Source organism: Budorcas taxicolor, chromosome 15 (genome assembly GCF_023091745.1).
Source record: "Budorcas taxicolor isolate Tak-1 chromosome 15, Takin1.1, whole genome shotgun sequence".
NCBI classification, from domain to species: Eukaryota; Metazoa; Chordata; class Mammalia; order Artiodactyla; family Bovidae; genus Budorcas; species Budorcas taxicolor.
In genome coordinates, this window is record NC_068924.1 from 47204873 (window position 1) to 47225568 (window position 20696).

The 20696-nt window shown below is 38.2% G+C and overlaps 1 protein-coding gene across 1 annotated transcript; it reads right to left on the bottom strand.

The window, feature by feature from the left end:
• Nucleotides 1-578: 578 nt before the first annotated feature.
• Nucleotides 579-1517, bottom strand: LOC128060494 (olfactory receptor 51I2-like). Its single transcript, XM_052652898.1, has one exon. It carries the CDS (start codon nucleotides 1515-1517, stop codon nucleotides 579-581), a length of 939 nt encoding a protein of 312 aa, XP_052508858.1.
• Nucleotides 1518-20696: the final 19179 nt, after the last annotated feature.

Consider the following 20696-nt stretch of genomic DNA (forward strand, 5'->3'; position numbering starts at 1 on the left):
CTGGCATACCTCAAGAAGTTGTAATGTTAATAGTGATGTCAGTTAGAGAGGCAGTGTTTGCAGTAGTTGGGTACAAACATTGGAGACAGACTAGTATTGAATCTCACTTGGATCACTATGTGAGTTACTTTGAACAGTTTATTCCATTCTCTATACTTCATAAGATTGTTAGAAAGATTAAATGAATTAATGCAAAAATAATTTAGAACTGAATCTGGCACTTTTAGGAAACAGATACTACAATTATTATTATATTAGTAATAGTTATTATTATAGAAAATGATTCCTAGCTTAATCTTCCTCTGCAAAGTTTTGTCTAATCACTCAATTGACTCTCATAGTTATCTTTCTATGAATGAAATTTATTTCTGTTAGATGTGTTGTTGCGCATTTGTTCTGTCCTATAAGTTTTGAATCTCCTTTCCTGATCTTTTACTCGCCCCACCCCCCAGTATATCTACCTTTGTAATGATAATTATGATATCTAGGATAACAACATCAACAATGACGATAATAACGACACTGTGGATGATGGTCTAGGACTAGTGATCATTATATTTTAAAGCCAAACGTGGAAGTCACATTTTGATGTGGTAGAACATGTGAACAATGGCTCGACGGATCTCCTTTGTCTTGGCGCTGTAAATGAGAGGGTTGAGCACAGGAGGCACGAAGAGGTAGATGTTGGACAAAAGGACATGTATGTAGCGTGGGACATTTTTCCCAAAGCGGTGCACCATGGAGACCCCAATCATTGGTACATAAAATGCTAGTACAGCCAAGATATGTGACACACATGTGTTGAGAGCTTTGAGGCGTTCCTCACGGGAGGCAATGGCCATGACTGAGTGCAGAATGAGCACATAGGAGAGGAAGATAAAGAACAAGTCCATGCCAAACGTCGATATAAGAACAAAGAGTCCATAGACGATATTGATTGTGATGTCAGCACAGGCCAGCTTCATCATGTCTGGGTGAAGGCAGTAGGAGTGGGAAAGGACATTGGACTTGCAGATAGGCAGCCTCTGGATGAGGAAGGGAAGAGGAAAGAGGGTGATGAAGCTCCGAGAAGCCACTGCTAAACCCACTCCAGCGATGACTTCGTTAGTGAGCACAGTGGCATAGCGCAAGGGATCACAAATGGCCACATAGCGGTCAAAGCTCATGGCCAGCAGAATGCCTGACTCCATCATGGAGAAGGAATGGATGAGGAACATCTGGATTAGGCAGGCATCAAAATCAATGGTGCGGGCATTGAAGCAGAAGGTTCTGAGAACAGTGGGTAGTGTGGCCACGGACATGGCCACGTCGCTGAAAGACAGCATGGACAGGAAGTAGCACATGGGCTGATGCAGGCTGGGCTCCGCTCTCACAGCCTGCAGGATCACTGTGTTGCCCCTGAGAGCCACAGCGTACATCACACAGAGGGGTCCTGCTAGCCACAACTGAGAGCTCTCCAGGCCAGGAATACCAGTCAGAAGGAAAAAGGCAGGGTGAGTGATATTGAACAACCCCATGGCAGGAGGAACCCAGAGAGCTTTTCAGGGTTAGACCTGATTTAGTGATTTCTGAGAGCTGCACTTACTGGAAGGGAAGGAACCAGGGAGTAAAAGACAGAGCAGATGGTGTCTACACAGTTTAAACTGATGCATTCATGAAATCACTTGTTTTGAGAAAATACAGGCAAACTTCTTTTCTTCATACTTTATGATCATCAAGTCATAGGCTGGGCTACATATTCCCTCTGTTTTATGAAAGAAGGACAATATTGACAAATGCTTAGATGTGTCAATTAGTTACAAAGAAAATGTTCACCCTTTGGTATCTAGAATTTTAATCACATCTTTGAATGGGAATAGGTTAATTAAACTTCATAGAGAACTATTACAAAGGACATTGGGAGTATGACTCATCAGTAATTATACAAGTATTTAAATTTTTCCTTCACAGTGTTTGATTCAGACATGTCACTAATTAATGATAGCGTACCCCAGAGCTAGTCTGAATTATGATATATGTTTGGTTAGGGAGAAGAAGGGCCAGTGAGACTTCGATGAAGTTGACTGCCAGTGGATATCAGCTTTTTACTAGCAGAGTTGCTGCAAAAAAGCAACCAAGAAACCTTTTATTTGTGCAAATGTGTGAAGTTGTTCCTGTCTGGGGAAAATTTATGAATTCTCCTCTAAATCTGGTATAGGTATACTAACATTCAGGTTGTCTAAAGACCATAGTTTTTTCTTTATTTTTTAATTGAAATACAGCTGATGTAAGGACCATGGTTTTAAATCTATGTCATAGTCATCCATGTTTAGATATGCTCATCTATTTATGCCTACAGCTTATGATTAACTGATTTCTTTTTCTCTGGGGGACTTTTATATACTTTTTTATTTATCCTGAGAACTTTTATATATCTTTTTCTCAGAATTAATAAAATGAGAACAAAGTTAGATCATGTGTGCTGGCTCAGCTGTTAGTCTGAGCCGTGGAATTGGCAATGATCACTTCGCTCCTATTTTTCTGAACCTTTCTTGTGCCCAAGTCCTGCTTTACTTCCTCAACTTGCAGCAATGTTAGTGAATCATAGAAACATTGATCTCAAGGAATCTGACTCTGGAGACTGACAATCTAGAGAAGTACGGCGAATCACTCAGAATTACATAAGCAGTTAGTGGCTATTTCAGGATTAGAACCTCAAGGCAAAGGACAGTCCCATTTACTCTGTTCACTCAGCTAAGATACTGCCTCCATGCAGTGTCTCTCTCTTCTTCACCCTACCCTTTTCCCAATGTAACCCTTTCTTGGGGCAGGGTTAAACCCTTTCAGGACAGTCAGCTAGTTCACCCCTACTGGGTTTCAGAACTCACCAGAGAACAGAATGACGAGAGACATCCATGGAACAACACATTCTTCTCTCTCTCTGCTCAAGCGCATTCATGCCTGCCTGTTTTATATCTCACTCTAAGCCCCAGGAGGAGAGCAGTGGTGCTGACTTTGTATCTGAAAACTTGTTAGGAAGATTTTATTCTCTTGAGGACTTTCATGACTACTGACAATAAGCACTTTTAGCTGGAAAAGAACTCTGCAATCTGCCACACCAGTTATCTCCCCAGTGCAAGACACTGCTTGGTGAAGGCCAGGCAGGCATGTAAGACAGGAGCTCATTATCTTTAAAGAAATCCCAGAATTACATGATATATTGATTTAGCCCAACAAATAAGGTATAATCAGAAAATAACTAAGTTTTCTTATCCTGTTGAATTTATTGACAATGCTTAGTTCTTTTTTAAAATTAATTTTATTGGACTATAGTTGTTTTACAATGTTGTGTTAGTTTCTACTGCGCAGGAAAGTGAATTAGTTATATATATATTGCCTCTTCTTTGGATTCCCTTCCCATTTAGGTCACCACAGAGCATTGAATAGGGGTCCTTGAGCTATATAGTAGGTTCTCATTAGTTATCTATTTTATACCGTTACCTTTGTAGAACTATATATTTTTCTGATCAGAAGTGACAACACCATGACAACTCTCTCTAACATGTAGCCACCCAGTAAATGGTTAAACTTCTTGTGCATAACTAATGCTCTACCTCAAAATGGCAATAGTCTTCTATTTAATCCTGCTATCTGAAGAGTGAGATGGCTACTTAAGTTTTCAAGTGTAATAAGAAACCAGTCTGCTATGTCTCTTTTCCGTTACAACTCAGATGACACATGCTCCTGAGTAGAATCCTTGAGGAAACTCTTTATTCAATAACAGTGGGATGTACCCTCATATCCCTTTCTCTTGCATGTAGGATGTGGGATGGGAGACAGCTCTTTCCAATGATTCTCTTCAGACATCTTTATTTAGATCCTCTAATTCATAACTCTTTTACACTTTTGATTAGGGCAGAGTTTCTCAACCTCAGCAGTGTTAACAATTTGTTCTGAATAATTCTTTGTCGTGATGTGATGTCTTGTGCATTGTAAGAATTCTAGCAGTGTCACTGGCCTTTACCTAACAGATGCTCTACCCCCATTATGACAATAAAAACAATGCCACCAGGCATTGACAAGTGTGCCATGCAGTACAAAAGAACCTTTGGTTGAGAACCACTGAATTTTGCAAGTTCAGTTCAGTTCAGTCGCTCAGTCGTGTCCGACTCTTTGCGATCCCATGAATCGCAGCACGCCAGGCCTCCCTGTCCATCACCAACTCCTGGAGTTCACTCAGACTCAACGTCCATCGAGTCAGTGATGCCATCCAGAAAGAAGTGTATAAGTCAGCTAACTGGTTCTATAAGAATCAAAATTTCCCACGATTGTTCATTAAAAATACAATAGCCATTATCTTCACATATGAACCGGTCTAAGATACACAGGATCCATTTTAAAATTCTGTTTCATGTACAAAGCATCTCAAACTCTGAGCACATTAGAATTTCTCATCTCAAAAGTGTGGTTTGTGCATGAATTAGGAAAGAATTTTCAGACACGAGGCAGAATCAGAGGTGAATAGAGTTTATTACAGAGAGAGATGCTGTTAGAATAGTGGGCCAGGTCAAAGGAAAGCAGAGCCCTTTCAAGGGCTACTAGGCAATTTTTATAGCCTTAAGACAAAATTCCTGCAAGAACAGTGGCATTAGGTGATTGGTTAGGATGCTATAGGGTGGTTATTTTACCTAATATGGGGTCAGAGAGTTGGCTGGGGTTAAGTCAGGGGGCTTGGTAATAGTTGCAATAGGGCTTGGTCAGTTCTGGAGAATTTTGTCCTGTGACTGTGGTAAAGGGTTCCACATCTGTGGCCTTAGTACAAGGTTCCCCACCTGTGACCTTATTATAGGGCTCAATAATAATCTCTCAGCTCAAATCTTTATTACATTCTTTTCTTTCTTTCTTTCTTTTTTAACTGAACCTCTTGCAGATTCTTAAACAAATATGCCATTTCATGACCTTGTGCTTCTGTATTTGTTCTTTATCATGTCCTCTGCTGGGAATTTTTGCCACCTAAAACATTTCCTAGTGAATCCTACAGCTGTAAGAACCTTACCTGCTTATTTAATTATTTTCCTAATCTCTTGTGCTTTTTTGTGATTTTTTGTGAACTTGACATTTCCCTATTTCTGGTTTTATCAAATGCTACTGAAACTTTACATAAATCAAGCATTTTGTATCTTCAGTTCAGCTCAGTTCAGTTGCTCAGTCATGTCCGACTCTTTGCGACCCCATGAATCGCAGCTCGCTGGGCCTCCCTGTCCATCACCAACTCTCGGAGTTCACTCAGACTCACGTCCATCAAGTCGGTGATGCCATCCAGCCATCTCATCCTCTGTCGTCCCCTTCTCCTCCTGCCCCCAATCCCTCCCAGCATCAGTCTTTTCCAATGAGTCAACTCTTCACATGAAGTGTCTTCCTTATTACATTATCCTCAATACCTAGCTCAGTGCCTGGGGCTTTTTTGACCCTGAGAAAGAATGAATAGAGAAAATTATTTTCAGCTTCATAGTCACAGAAACCATGTCTTATCCAGAGTCTGGCTTGACTTCACATGATGTAGGCATTTAGTAACTGATTTTGGAATGGAGTCAGTCCATGACTGACATAATAACAGAAATAGCTAAAGGCTTCCTCACAAATAAGCAATTTTAACATGTGACCTAAGATAGAGTCATCCACATTCAGTGCCATTCATGAGTTTTCAAAATTTCTCTAAAAAGAAGTTGAGGGAAATTTCTAAGGTGAAGAAATAATATGGAAAGCACAACTAACCATTTTAAGGATATTAAGTGGTATTTGGCCTCTTTTAACCCAGAGTTCGAGTCTTCTTCTTTTACCAGTTATTTTCTCCCAAATACTGCCTACCTCTTAACATTACCAGGAATGTTTTAGGTACTGTCAATGAATTTATTCACAATTTCCTCAGACTATCATCACAAAACTCAATATGGGGACTATAAAAAAGGAAGGAGTCTGGTTCCTCTTGTTTCCCCACAGTATATATTGGGTACTCAATTTATTTGTTAAGTTATAAAATTAATTAATTAATTAAATTAGCCAAATACCATTTTTAAGTAGCAACTATATGTTTAGACTTGATTAAATTTTTAGATTATGATGTATGAATCCTGTATCTATATTAGTTATCAATTGATATGTAACAAATTAACAAAAAAAAAAACCCTCAGTAGCTTAATACTTATTAACTCATTAAATTATGAACTTTGTGTCTTATTTATGAAGGGCCAGTGATTGACTCGGTTGAGTGGTTCCGGCTAAGATTCTCTCATGAGGTTGCAGTCAAACTGCTGGTTAGGGCTCCAGTTCACGAAGAATTGACTAGGTCTGGAGGACCCTCCCTCAAGTTAACATGGGTGTTGGCAGGAGGCTTCAGTACCCGGTTCCTTAACCCTCTCCACAGAACTGTCTGTGATACACCTTCCTCCAGAATGAGACAAGATGGATGGTGCAATCTTTAATCTGAAAGATGGATGATGTGATGTTATACCTCCTCATTAAAAAAAAAAATCTAGTCTTTGTTTCACACAAGATCATTTACTTCTTATTTTATTACTTATAAGTGTCCCTAAGTCCACCCATACACAATGGGACAATATTGCACAGGGGCATGCCTACCTGTATACTGCTTCCCAGGTGGCTCAGCGGGTAAAGAGTCTGCCTGCAATGGCGGAGCCGCAGGCGACATGGACTCGATTCCTGCCTGAGTTGGAAAAATCTCCTGGAGGAGGAAATGACAACCCACTTCAATATTCTTGCCTGGATAATCCCATGGACAAAGGAGCCTGGTGGGCTACAGTTCATGGGGTCACAAAGAGTTGGACATGACTGAACACGCACACACATATATGCATATCTGTAGCTGGGTATCTTTGGGGGCAGGAGAAAATTAATGCTAAAGCATGTGTTGATGATTATAAGAATAATTTCTAGGATTTAAAATATTTACCTCAAAGCAAAAAAAGAAAAGAATACAGGAAAGTTCCATGGATTAACTGGTTGTAAAGAAGTTGGTGTTCAAATCACTACCATCTTCCCATAATTTTTCTCTTTTTGTTTCTCATTCTTTTTCTCTTCTTTCTGCTTCTGCTTTTGATTCTACTCCCCTTTCTTCTAGATATTTTTCTTATCAATTAACTTTTTTTCTAACTGCTCAGCGCTTGTGGGGTCTTAATTCCCTCACAAGGGATGGAAACTCAGTTGCAGTGGAAGTGCAGAGTCCTAACCATTGGACATATAGGGAATTCCCTTCTTATTTCTTCTTATTTTCTCATATTTTCTTCTTTCCCAGCTCTCTTCTTTTTTCTTCTTTTTCCTATGTTACGGTCCATTTATCCTTCTTTATCTTCTTCCACAGCAAGAGCTGTGGTAGCATTGGTGCCTTCAGCTTGACATCATCAAACCCTAGGCTTCAGCTCATGCTGTTCCGTATTTCCTTCACACTGCAGAAAACAAAGCAAAACGAACCAAAATAAGCAAAAGAAAACAAAACTCTAATTCTACATTGCCCAAGTCATTTGGAACCATCTCTATTTATTCAATCAATATATAGAGAGCCTTTACTAAGTGCCAAGGGCTTCTCAGGTGGCCCTAATGGTAAAGAATCCACTTGCCAAAACAGGAGACACAAGAGATGTGGGTTCTATCCCTGGGTCAGGAAGATCCCCTGGAGGAGGGGATGGCAACCCATTTCAGTATTCTTGCCTGGAGAATCTCACGGACAGAAGAGCCCAGGGGCCTACAGTCCATAGGGTTGCAAAGAGTTGGACACGACTGGAGCAACTTAGCATGCACACACGAATGTATAGCTTAATATGTCAGCATTAGCAAGCCTTAGAATATAACAATATATTTTTAGTTTTAATTTTATTTTCTTCAACCCTCTCTTCCTTCTCTGAAATTCCTTGTTATTGTCTATCATCTCTATAAACACCATCCAAATTAGCTTTGGCTGTTTTGTTCATAGTTGTGTCTACATTATTTTAAATATTGTAGGACACTTGTTGGGTTTTTAATAAGCATCTGTTGACTAAATGAACTTATACTCCCTGTTCTTTTAGATGAAAAGAGCAGGGAAAGACACATTATATATATGTCTCTTGCTTAAACATCTTTGAAATTTTAGGGTCTTTTCTGTTCAAATGTTTTTAATTACTTGCATAATGTATGCTCAGGTACTCCCATAATATTCCTTACTTTCTTGGTAACTGTCCTTTCACATGGATTGTGATGAACTCACTTGTTACATTTCCAATTGGACAATAAGCTCTCTTAGAGAGGGATCCCACCTGTGTTGATATTGCTACATCTCCAGGTCCTAGGAATACAGAAAAGTGCTTGGAAGGTAGCATATAGTGATGTCTATTGAATTCATGCGTTAGTTGTGATCTAACCCAGGAAACAAAAACTTGGTATAGTTATGGTCCAGTCAGAATATAAGGACCATGTCAGTTCCTTTAATTAAGAAAAATTAATGTAAAACTTCATAATTAACTATTAAGTAATGCATAAGACCAAAAGAGATTATGATGGTTGTCACTGGAGGTGATAATTTCAGGAAGTAGCTTTAAACCATAGGACTTGAAGAACAAGGTGAGAGTTTTGAAATTATTAATTCTTACAATTTTGAGGGAATAGTGGTGAAGAGCTGAAACTCAGACTCCTGAGAAGAAGATACTGTTTAGGTGATGCTGGGATCTCGAGTTCAGACAAGAGGCCTTACATAAGTAAGATTTACTCCTCTGAGGTGAGAGGGACAGGGAACTTCTCTGGCTTGTTCAGAGGTCTTTGAAAGGTCCCATAAGACCCCTTCTGGAGTTTTGTTGTTGTTTAGTCACTAAGTCATGTCTGGTTCTTTGTGACTCCATGGACTATAGCCTACCAGGCTCCTTTGTCTTTGGGATTTTCCAGACAAGAATACTGGAGTGGGTTGCCATTTCCTTCTTCAGGGGATCTTCTCAACTAAGGGATTGAATTCAGTTATCCTGCATTGGCAGGCAGACTCTACTACTGAGCCATCAGGGAAGCTCTTGGAAAGCTAGAAAATGGAACCAGCTAATGCATTGGAAAGAATCATTGTCGCTCAAGTGCAAAAGTGTTGCTGGGGTAACACTGAAAGCAACAAAAAACAATCCTCCATCTTGCTCTAGTTTCCTAGCACATCCTATTTGCAGATCTGGGGAACTGATTGGAAAGTGAGAAATGGAGTTTACAGAGACCCAGTACCACAAGGTAATGTAAATGTGTAATTGAGACTGAGAGACAATAATAAAATAACTAGTACAATAAAACAGAGTGAGCTTAATCTTGGAAATTGTTTGTACATATTTCAAAAGATCCAGGAAATGGATCTGCTGTTGCTAATACAACTTAGAGATTTGCCACTATGATCCACAGGCTGAAGACTCGAGGTGGGATCACCAGAACTGAAGCCAGGGTGGTTCCAACTGGCAAAAGCTGGAGCTGTGGAAGAAACGTAACACATTCCAGAGACTTCTTTAGGCAGGAGAATGGAGGGAGTGACATAATCTCTGTGTGTCAGTGTTTCCTAACTACTGAATGTATCTGGAAGCTAGCTGATATTCAGTTCAGTTCAGTTCAGTCACTCAGTCGTGTCCGACTCTATTCGACCTCATGGATTGCAGCATGCCAGGCTTCCCTGTCCATCACCAACTCCCAGAACTTGCTCAAACTCATGTCCATTGAGTCAGTGATGCCATCCTACCATCTCATCCTCTGTCATCCCCTTCTCCTCCTGCCTTCAATCTTTCCCAGCTTCAGCGTTTTTCCCAATGAGACAGTTCTTTGCATCAGATGGAGCTTCAGCTTCAGCATCAGTCCTTCCAATGAATATTCAGAACTGGTTCCCTTTACGATTGGTGGTTTGATCTCCTTGCAAAGGACTCTCCTTGTGAAGGGACTCGCACGTGTCTTCAACACCACAGTTCAAAAGCACCAATTCTTTGGCACTCAGCTTTCTTTATAGTCTGACTATTACATCACATCACATCACTACTGGAAAAACCATAGCTTTGACTAGATGGACCTTTGTCAGCAAAGTAATACCTCTGCTTAAAAAAAAATTAATTTATTTTTTTGAAGGATAATTGCTTTACAAGGTTCTGTTTGTGCCCTCCAAGAGTCTATTTCCCAGTCCTGTGTAATTTCTGGCAGCTCTATGGTGGGGTTAATGGCGACCTCCTCCAAGAAGGCTTATGCCATATCCAAGTTTGCTGCACCCAGCCATACCCAAGTCTGCTCTACCCAGAGCCCCTGCACCTGATCAGTTCACTGTTGACCCATACCTCCACAGGAGATACTCAAACACAGTTTTGTCTCAGTCTCTGTAGGGTCTCTGAGTCCTGGTGCACACAAAGTTTGTTTGAGCTCTCTGAGCATCTCTGATGGGTATGGGATTTGATTCTAAATGTGATTTCATCCCTCCTACCATCTTTATGGGGCTTCTCCTTTACCCTTGGACGTGGGGTATCTCCTCACAGTCACTGCAGTACCTAGTGTCTTACTGGGGTTTCTCTGACCTTGGATGTGGGGTATCTCCTCATGGCCACTGCTGTTGACCTTGGCCATGCAGCCACCTCTCCAGCTGCCATCCCATCACTTCATAACAAATAGACGGGGAAACAGTGAAAACAGTGGCAGACTTATTTTGGGGGGCTCCTAAATAGCTGCAGATGGTGATTACAGCCATGAAATTAAAAGATGCTTGCTCCCTTCGAGAAAAGTTATGACCAACCTAGACAGCATATTAAAAAGCAGAGGCATTACTTTGTCAACAAAGGTCCATCTAGTCAAAGCTATGGTTTTCCCATTAGTCATGAATGGATGTGAGAGTTGGATTATAAAGAAAGCTGAATGCCAAAGAATTGATGCTTTTGAACTGTGGTGTTGGAGACGACACTTGAGAGTCCCTTTAACTGCAAAGAAATCCAACCAGTCCATCCTAAAGGAAATTAGTCCTGAATATTCGTTGGAAGGACTTATGCTGAAGCTGAAGTTCCAATACTTTGGCCACCTGATATGAGGAACTGACTCATTTGAAAAGCCCCTGATGCTGGGAAAGATTGAAGGCAGGAGGAGAAGGGGATGAAAGAGGATGAGATGGTTGGATGGCATCACTGACTCAATGGACATGGGTTTGAGTAAACTCTGAGAGTTTGTGATGGACAGGGAGGCTTGGCGTGCTGCGGTCCATGGATCTGTAAAGAGTCAAACACGACTAAACTGAACTGAATTTCTTTACAGAATTTTGCTGTTTTTTGTCAAACCTCAACATGAATCAACCATAGGTATACATATACCCCCTCCCATCTCCTTCCCCATCCCACTCCTCTAGGTTGATACAGAGCCCCTGTTTGAATTCCCTGAGCCATACAGCAAATTCCCGTTGGCTATCTATTTTACATATGGTAATGTAAGCTTCCATGTTATTCTTTCCATACATCTCACCCTCTCCTCCCCTCTTCCCATGTCCATAAGTCCATTCTCTTTGTCTGTGTCTCCTTTGCTGCTCTGTAAATAAATTCTTCAGTAACATTTTTCTAGATTGTGTATATATGCATTAGAATATGGTATTTATCTTTCTCTTTCTGACTTACTTCACTCTGTATAATAGGTTCTGGGTTCATCCACCTCATTAGAACTGACTCAGATGCATTATTTTTTATGGCTGAGTAATATTACATTGTGTATATGTAAAACTACTTCTTTATCCATTCATCTGTTGATGGACATCTAGGTTACTTCCATGTTCTAGCTATTGTAAATAGTGCTGCAATGAACAATGGGATACATGTGTCCCTTTCAATTTTGGTTTCCTCAGGGTATATGCTTAGGAGTGGGATTGCTGGGTCATATGGTGGTTTTATTCTTAATTTTTTAAGGGACTCTCCATGCCATCTTTTATAGTGGCTGTATCAATTTACATTCCCACCAACAGTGCAAGAGCATTCCCTTTTCTCCACATCCTCTCCAGCATTTATTGTTTGTAAACTTTTTTATGTTGCCCATTCTGACTGGTGTGAGGTGATATTCTAGTTTTGACTTGCATTTCTTTAGTAATGAGCAATGTGGACCATATTTTCATGTGTTTGTTAGCCATCTATATGTCTTCTTTGAAGAAATGTCTGTTTAGGTTTTTTCCCCACTTTTTGATTGGGTTGTTTGATTTCTGGTATTGAATTGTACGAACAGCTTGCATATTTTAGAGATTATTCCTTTGTAAGTTGTTTCATTTCTGTTATTTTCTCCCATTCTGAGGGTTGGCTTTTCACCTTGCCTATAGTTTCCTTTGTTGTGCAAAAGAGTTTAAGTTTAATCAGGTCCTACTTGCTTACTTTTGTTTTTATTTCCATTACTCTGGGAGATGGGTCATAGAGGATGTTACTTTGATTTACATCATCAAGTGTTCTGCCTATATTTTCCTCTAAGAGTTTTATAGAGTCTGGTATTACATTTAGGTCTTTAATCCATTTTGAGTTTGTTTTTGTGTATGGTGTTAGGAAGTGTTCTAATTTCATTCTTTTACATGTAGCTGTCCAGTTTTCCCAGCATCATTTATTGAAGAGGGTGTCTTTGTCTGGGAAAAGGAGATCTCAAACACAATAAGTTAAAAAATAATAAGAATAAGGCAGAGAAATACTATACAAATGAAGGAACAAACTAGAAACACAGAAGTCCAAATAAATGAAGAGCAAATAGGTAAACTACTTGAAAAAGAATTCAGAATAATGATAGTAAAGATGATCAAAAATCTTGAAAACAAAATGGAGAAAATGCAAGAATCAAGTAACAAAGACCTAGAAGAATTAAAGAATAAACATACAAAGATAAACAACACAATTACTGAAATTAAAAACACTTTAGAAGGAATCAATAGCAGAATATCTGAAGCAGAAGAGTGAATCAGTGAGCTGGAAGATAAAATGGTGGAAATAACTTCTGAAGAGCAGAATAAAGTAGAAAGGTTGAAAAGAACTGAGGACAGTCTCAGAGACCTCTGGACAATATCAAATGCACCAGTATTTGAATTACAGTGGTCCCAGAAGAAGAAGAGAAAAAGAAAGCATATAAGAAAAAATTTTGAATAGATTATAGTTGAAAATTTCTGCAACATGGAAAAGGAAATGGTCAACCAAGTCCAAGAGGCACAAAGAGTACCATACATGATAAACCCAAGGAGAAACATACCAAGACACATACTAATCAAACTAAAATGGACAAAACACAAAGAAAGAATATTAAAAGCAGCAAGGGAAACGTAACAAGTAACGTACACTTAAAGCTGATTTTTCAGCAGAAACTCTGCAGGCCAGAAGGGAATTGCAGGATATATTTAAAGTACTGAAAGGAAAAATCTACAACCAAGATTACTGTACCTGGCAAGGATCTCATTCAAAATTGATGGAGAAATAAAAAGCTTTTCAGACAAGTAAAAGTTAAGAGAATTCATTACCATCAAACTAGCTTTACAACAAATGTTAAAGGGACTTATATAGTCAAGAAATACAAGAGAAGAAAAAAGATCTACAAAAACAACCCCAAACAATGAAGAAAATGGAAACAGGAATGTATATATCAATAATTAGTTTAAATGCAAATGGATTAAATGCTCCAACCAAAAGACACAGATTGGCTGAATGGACACAAAAAGAAAATCCATATATATGCTGTCTACAAGAAACCCACTTGAGACCTAAAGACAAATATACACTGAAAGTAAGAGGATGGAAAAATATATTCCATGCAAATGGAAAGCAAAAGAAAGCTGGAGTAGCAATCCTCATGTCAGACAAAATAAACCTTAAAGTAAAGAAGATTACAAGATATACGTAAGGACACTACATAATGATCAAGGGATCAATCCAAGAGGAAGATGTAACAACTGTAAATATCTATGCACCCAACATAGGAGCACCTCAATACACAAGACAAACACTAACAGACATAAAAGGAGAAATTGACAGTAACACAATAATAGTAGGAGACTTTAACAACCGACTCATACGAATGGAAAAATCATCAAAACAGAAAATTAATAAGGAAACACAAGTCTTAAATGGTACATTAGATGAAATGGATCTCATTGATATCTTCAGGACATTCTATCCAAATGCAGAATAAGCATTCTCAAGTACCTTCTCAAGTACGCATGGAACATTTTCCAAGATAGACCACGTCTTGGCTCACAAATCAAACTTTGGTAAATTTAAGAAAATTGGAATCATATCAAGCATCTTCTCTAACCACAATGCTACAAGACTAGATATCAATTACAAGAAAAAATGCTGTAAGAAACACAACCACATGGAGATAAAACAATGTTTCTAAATAACCAACAGGTTATTGAAGAAATAAAAATGGAAATGAAAAAAATTTCTAGAAACAAATGACAATGAAAGCACAAAAACTCAAAACCTATGGGATGCAGCAAAAGCATTTTAAGAGGGAAGTTTATAGCAATACAGTCCTACCTCAAGAAACAAGAAAAACATCAAATAGACAGCCTAAATTTACACCTAAAACAACTGGAAAAAGAAGAACAAAAACTCCCCAAAATTATTAGGAGGAAAGAAATCATAAAGACCCAAGCAGAAATAAATGAAAAAGCAATGAAAGAAACAATAATAAAGATTAATAAAAGCTGGTTCTTTGAGAAGATAAACAAAATCAACCAACCTTTAGCCAGACTCATCAAGAAAAAAAGAAGAATCAAATTGGCAAAATTAGAAATAAAAAAGAGGTTACAACAGACAATGCAGAAATACAAAGGATTATAAGAGATTATAATGAAGAGCTATATGGCAATGAAATAGATAACCTGGGAGAAATGGACAGATTCTTAGAAAAGTTCAATCTTCTAAGACTGAGCCAGGAGGAAATAAAAATTATAAAGAATCCAATTACAAGCACTGAAGTTGAAGCTGTGATCAAAAATCTCCCAGAAAAGAAAAGCCCAGGATCATATGGCTTCACAGGAGAATTCTATCAAACATTTAGAGAAGAGCTAATGCCTATCCTTCTAAAACTCTTTCAAACAACTGAGTGGAAGAAACACTTCCAAACTCATTCTACGAGGACACCATCATCCTGATATCAAAACCAGACAAAGACAGCACATAAAAAGAAAACTACAAGCCAATATTATTGATAAACATAGATGCAAAAATCCTCAACAAAATTTTAGCAAACAGAATCCAGCAACACATCAAAAAGCTGATACACCATGATCAAGTTGGGTTTATTCCAGGGATGCAAGTATTCTTCAATACATGGAAATCAGTCAATGTGATACACCATATTAACAAATTGAAAGATAAACTTCATATGATAACCTCAATAGATATAGAAAAAACCTTTGACAAAATTCAGCACCCATTTATGATTAAAGCTATTCAAAAAATGGGCATAGAAGGAATCTACCTCAACATAGTAAAGGCCATGTATGATAAGCCTATGGCAAATATTATTCTCAATGTTGAAAAACTGAAAGCATTCCCCCTAAGATCAGAAACAATACAAGGGTGTCCACTTTTGCCACTATTATTCAAAATACTTCTGGAAGACCTAATTACAACAATCAGAAAAAGAAGAAAGGAAGAAAAGGAAATAAAAGCAATCCAGATTAGAAAAGAAGAAGTAAATCTCTCACTGTTTGGAGATGACATGATACTGTACATAGAAAACCCTAAAATTAGTATCAGAAAATTATTAGAGCTAATCTGTGAATTTTGCAGAGTTTCAGGACACAAAATTAATACACAGAAATCACTTGCATTTCTATATATTAACAATGAAAAATCAGAAAGAGAAATTAAGGAATCAATTCCATTCACCATTACAACAAAAAGAATTAAATATTTAGGAATAAACTTACCTAAGGAGAAAAAAAAAAAACAAAACTGTATACAGAAAAGTATAAGATACTAATGAAAGAAATCAAAGACAATATAAATAGATGAAGAGATATCCCATATTCCTAGGTACAAAGAATCAATATTGTGAAAATGACTATACTACCAAACACAATCTACAGATTCAATGTGATCCCTATCAAATTACCAATGGCATTTTTTCACAGAACTAGAACAAAAATTTTCACAATTCATATGGAAACACAAAAGACCTAGAATAGCCAAAGCAGTCTCGAGAAATAATAATGGAGCTGGAGGAATCAACCTTCCTGACTTCAGATTATACTGCAAAGCTACAGTCATCAAAACCATATGGTACTGGCACAAAAACAGAAATGTAGACCAAGAAGATAGAAAGCCCAGAAATAAACCCATGCACCTATGGGTACTTTATTTCTGCTTTTTAATATGCTGTCTAGTTTGGTCATAGCTTTCCTTCCAAGGAGCAAGCGTCTTTTAATTTCATGGCTGCAGTCACCATCTGCAGTGATTTTGGAGCCCAAGAAAATAAAGTCTGTCACTGTTTCCATTGTTTACCCATGTATTTGCCATGAAATGTTGATACTGGATGCCATGATTTGCTGACATTAGAGTCTGGGATATCCTTCAAGTAATGAATGGAGCCCTGTGATATGGAGAAGAACCACAGAGAGTGAGAGGTGAATCCTTGGTATAGCATAGAGGCAGGATTCATCCACTCACCTCAGTCTTGTTATATCACTAGAACTGTAAAATACATGATCTCCTATGGACTTTTACCTTCATAGTGAGAATGATGTAAGGTATCAAGTCACTGTAGTCTTTAAAAATCAGCAGTTGGACTTAGTTTTTAGAACTAGAGTTTCTATTGTATATAATAATCTTCCTTCTTAAAGCCAAATAGACAGATTATCTTGGAGTTATTTCAAAAATGGCACACATTCAAAACATATCCTATAACCTAACTCAAGTAGAATTGATTCTTTATTCATAACATTATTCATTTTCGCCATGAAAGCAGCAATCATACTGTTATAGCTGTTCCTGTGTGGTTCTGTAGCCTTGATTGCAGAGAAAGCAGTGTAGGGGAAGAACCAAATACCCCTAGGATGAAGCACAGGTATGACCCGGAGTGCTGATTTGTTCACCATAAGCGGCTGACCTTGGAATAAAATGAGCTGCAACTGAGAAATTTGATTCTTGTCTTTAATCATATCAAAAGGTATCAATTATGTTAAATATATAAAATTGATCTCATAGTTATATAGAAGATGTTCAGGGTTGATTTAAAATAGGTCTTGAGATCATTTATATCAGATTGAATTTTCATTGCAGTTGAATGGGGTTTGTGCTTGCTGAAGAATGGTCTATGTCCAGCAAACTCTTGTGTGTGTGTGTGTGTGTGTACAGATGTGTGATCAGTGACTAGAGCATTAGAGAATTGTAGGAATATATTTGTTTCTATCTGTTTGTAAAGAGTCGGACACGACTGAGCGACTGAACTGAACTGAACTGAACTGAAAAGAGGCAATGTAAATGTTAGTAAATAAAGAGCTGAATGTGCCTAAGGGTGTATCTGTGGGGAGGAAGGGTCTCAGAATGTCTATGATGCATCTTTGTATGCATAAGTAGGTGTGCATTTCTTGGCCAAGGAAGGATTAACATAGTAAAGGATAACATAGTAACAGTTATAGATGGAGACATTAGTGCTGTTGAGGCTGAGAAGCTTCTCCTGGGAGCAGTTCTCCTATGGGCATTCCATTACTCATTGACACCACCCTCCCCATTATTTTCACTCTCCCTCCTCCCATCACAAACAAACAAGCTTAGTGGTTTAATATATTTATGAGTCACAGAAGACTGGGCTGATGCTGCTCAGCCTGGGGGATCCACAGACCACTGCCTCCAGTTACAGGGAAGAGTTGTCTGCTATCCAGTGAGTGCCACCTCCTTCAGATTGCTCAACAGGGCTCCTTATTGAGAACTTATCCCAAACTTTAACACTTTTACTGTGACTCCAGGCAGACTCAGACCCTCATACTCTCCAGACATTAGATAACTAGCTTTTCTTCCAAAGCCCGTGATTACAAACCCTGATGCCAGGTTGCCATCTAAATGAAAATCCTAGTACCAAACCACACATGTTTAGATTAAGAGACGATTCATCAAATCTAGATTTTGTGTTGATGGTATCTATATTTTTTCCCCTGCAATTTGAATTATTGTATCCTATACCTAACTCTTGGGTGTGTAGCTGGTCAAAATCAAGAACCAAACGAACTGAAGTCATTGAACAATGAAGTCTTCAGTTTTAGCTGGATTTTCATTACTGAGTATGCCATGGGGACATAATTGATTAGGATATTACTGTGAGTCTGTTAGTGCATTTATAGCACTATGTGTGTATGCATGTGTACTTAGATATATACCTTCAGGTGGGTATAAACATGGAAGGATATCTGCAACATACCATATAATACCAATGAGGAACTATTAGTCTTATTAAATTCTGTGATTGTGCTAGTGTTATTTGAGCAAGGGACTATGCAATAGTTTCCATCTGTGTGATGTGAGGTAGTGCCTATGACTACATGGGTGTATAAGTGTGCACAGGAGTGTATTCATTGGTACCTTTATGTGACTGTGTATAAGTATACATGCTCATATACATGCTGTGCAAAAGAAGTACATTGCTTGTATCTATGTTTTTTAATATATATTTATGTCTAGATTAGTTATATTTAGCAAGACTTAACTGACACCCCTTTGGTTAAAACAAAGAAAAAATTGTTGCTGGATGGTGACAGATCATGTTTTCCTTGGGGGAGACATTTTCAAAGTTACCTTCTATAGTGAGGAAAATCTGAAACATTGGTGAAATACGCCCTTCTGGACTACATAAATTTGCACACCAGGGATTAAGGACAGTGGGGTAAACCTGTCTTGTGAAGAGTCCTTTATGTTTGTTGATCCTCTAAGAGTTTTTCCATTTCTCCAAGATCTAGAAATAATCTTGGAATGAAGATGATAAAAAAGTAGATACAAGAGAGGTTGTATCTAAGATGATTTTTTAAGAGACATCAACTTTTAAACCTAGGTGAGGAGGAAGAGAAAAGTTTACAGGGGAAGTAAGAAAAAGAACTCTTATTTATTAAAGGTTTCCTTTGAATTCTCAGTTGAAAAGGAGGGAAACCAAATGAATATAATTCCTGCTTATGGTCCATGTACTTTCATGACTATTGCTGATATCAGGGCATCTCCAGCCTCTAGTCACCATCTACTTTTACTGATTTTACTAAGAGGGCTAGGAAGATGATGGAAACTAGAAAAGTCAAAGAAACATGAGGCTTAACTATTTCTAAATTTCAAAGCAGTTTTATCTTATTTTTTAATTTTAAATATAGATTTTCTAGCTTTATTGAACTATTATTGACATATAACATATGTAACCTTAACTTACACAATGTGAGGATTTGGTAAGCAACTGTATTGCAAAATGATCACCATAATGAATTTAGTTAGCACCTCTATTTCCTTACATAATTATCATTTTTTTAATGTGGTGATAATATTTAAGATCTACTTTCTTAAAGGCTTTAGTATGTATATTGGTAGTAGTGGTTTTGTCACTAAGTCATGTGTGACTCTTGTGACCCTATGGACTTTACCCTACCAGGCTCCTCTGTCCATGGGATTTCCCAGTCAAGAATACTGAAGTGGAATCTTCCAGACCCAGGGATCAAACTCCTGTCTCTTGCATTGCAGAAGTATCCTTTTATGCCTGAACTACCAGGGAATCCTATGTATGCATATTACAGAATTATTAATTATAGTCAACATGCATTTTATGGGTGGAAGTCTGCACCTTTTCATCAGCATCTCCCCATCTTTCCTCCAACCCTGCCACAGACCCCTGGAAACCACTGTTCTACTCTTTACAGAGTGAAGCTTTAATTTTGAGCTATCTGTTCCAGAGATATATAATTACAGAGATATTTTGGTTAAAAACTGGAAAGAAGTCCTTTATGACATGGTTTCTTAATTTTTACTATTCTGACTATTGATTTCTTTTCCAGGAGTTAGGCCGGAAAAGGACAAAGACAGAGAAAGAGGAATCAATAAAGAAGGTAGAGATGAAAATGCCAAGCAAGGAGGAAAATTAGGGAAATGCTTCTGAAGTAAAAAGGCAGTTCTAAAAGGATGAGTTACCAACATGTTAAGTCTCATAGGAAAGTCAAATAGATTAAGAAAGAGAATGTTTTCATTAGATTTGGTGACAAAGAGGTCACCAATGACCACACAGAAATTAGTTTCAATTGGGACGGTGCAGTGTGGAAGCCACAATACAGTAAATCAAGCACTGATAAGGCAAATTCTTGAATCTGGGGATCTCAGAATGGATTGGAAAAACAGACATGCAAACAAGCTCCCCTTCCTTGGCATCTAGAGAGACAGGGTTTCAAGAAGTTTGACTATGAATTGAGAAAGAATAACAGCATGGAAGCTAGAGAAGGAAAGTTATGTTTCTATGATGGGATAATCTTGTATGTGCTTATTGCTTGATGGGAAAGAGATAGAAAGTGAGAGGTTGAAGTACAACAGACTAATGGAAGAGGCCTCTGAGTGAAACGGCAAGAAACACAGTCCTAAAGGTGGAGGGCCTGGGCTTGGGGAAGAGACACCTTTTTCTCAGAAACCAAGGGCTAGCTGAGAGCAAGTTAAAGTTTTTGGTAGTGGCAAGTAATCTCACTCTGTCTCCTCTTTCTTCCCCAATAAAGCGCTTGCTTC

Bases quoted from the DNA above. Each gene is read 5' to 3' on its own strand.
- LOC128060494 (XM_052652898.1), bottom strand. From the start codon at position 1,517: ATGGGGTTGTTCAATATCACTCACCCTGCCTTTTTCCTTCTGACTGGT.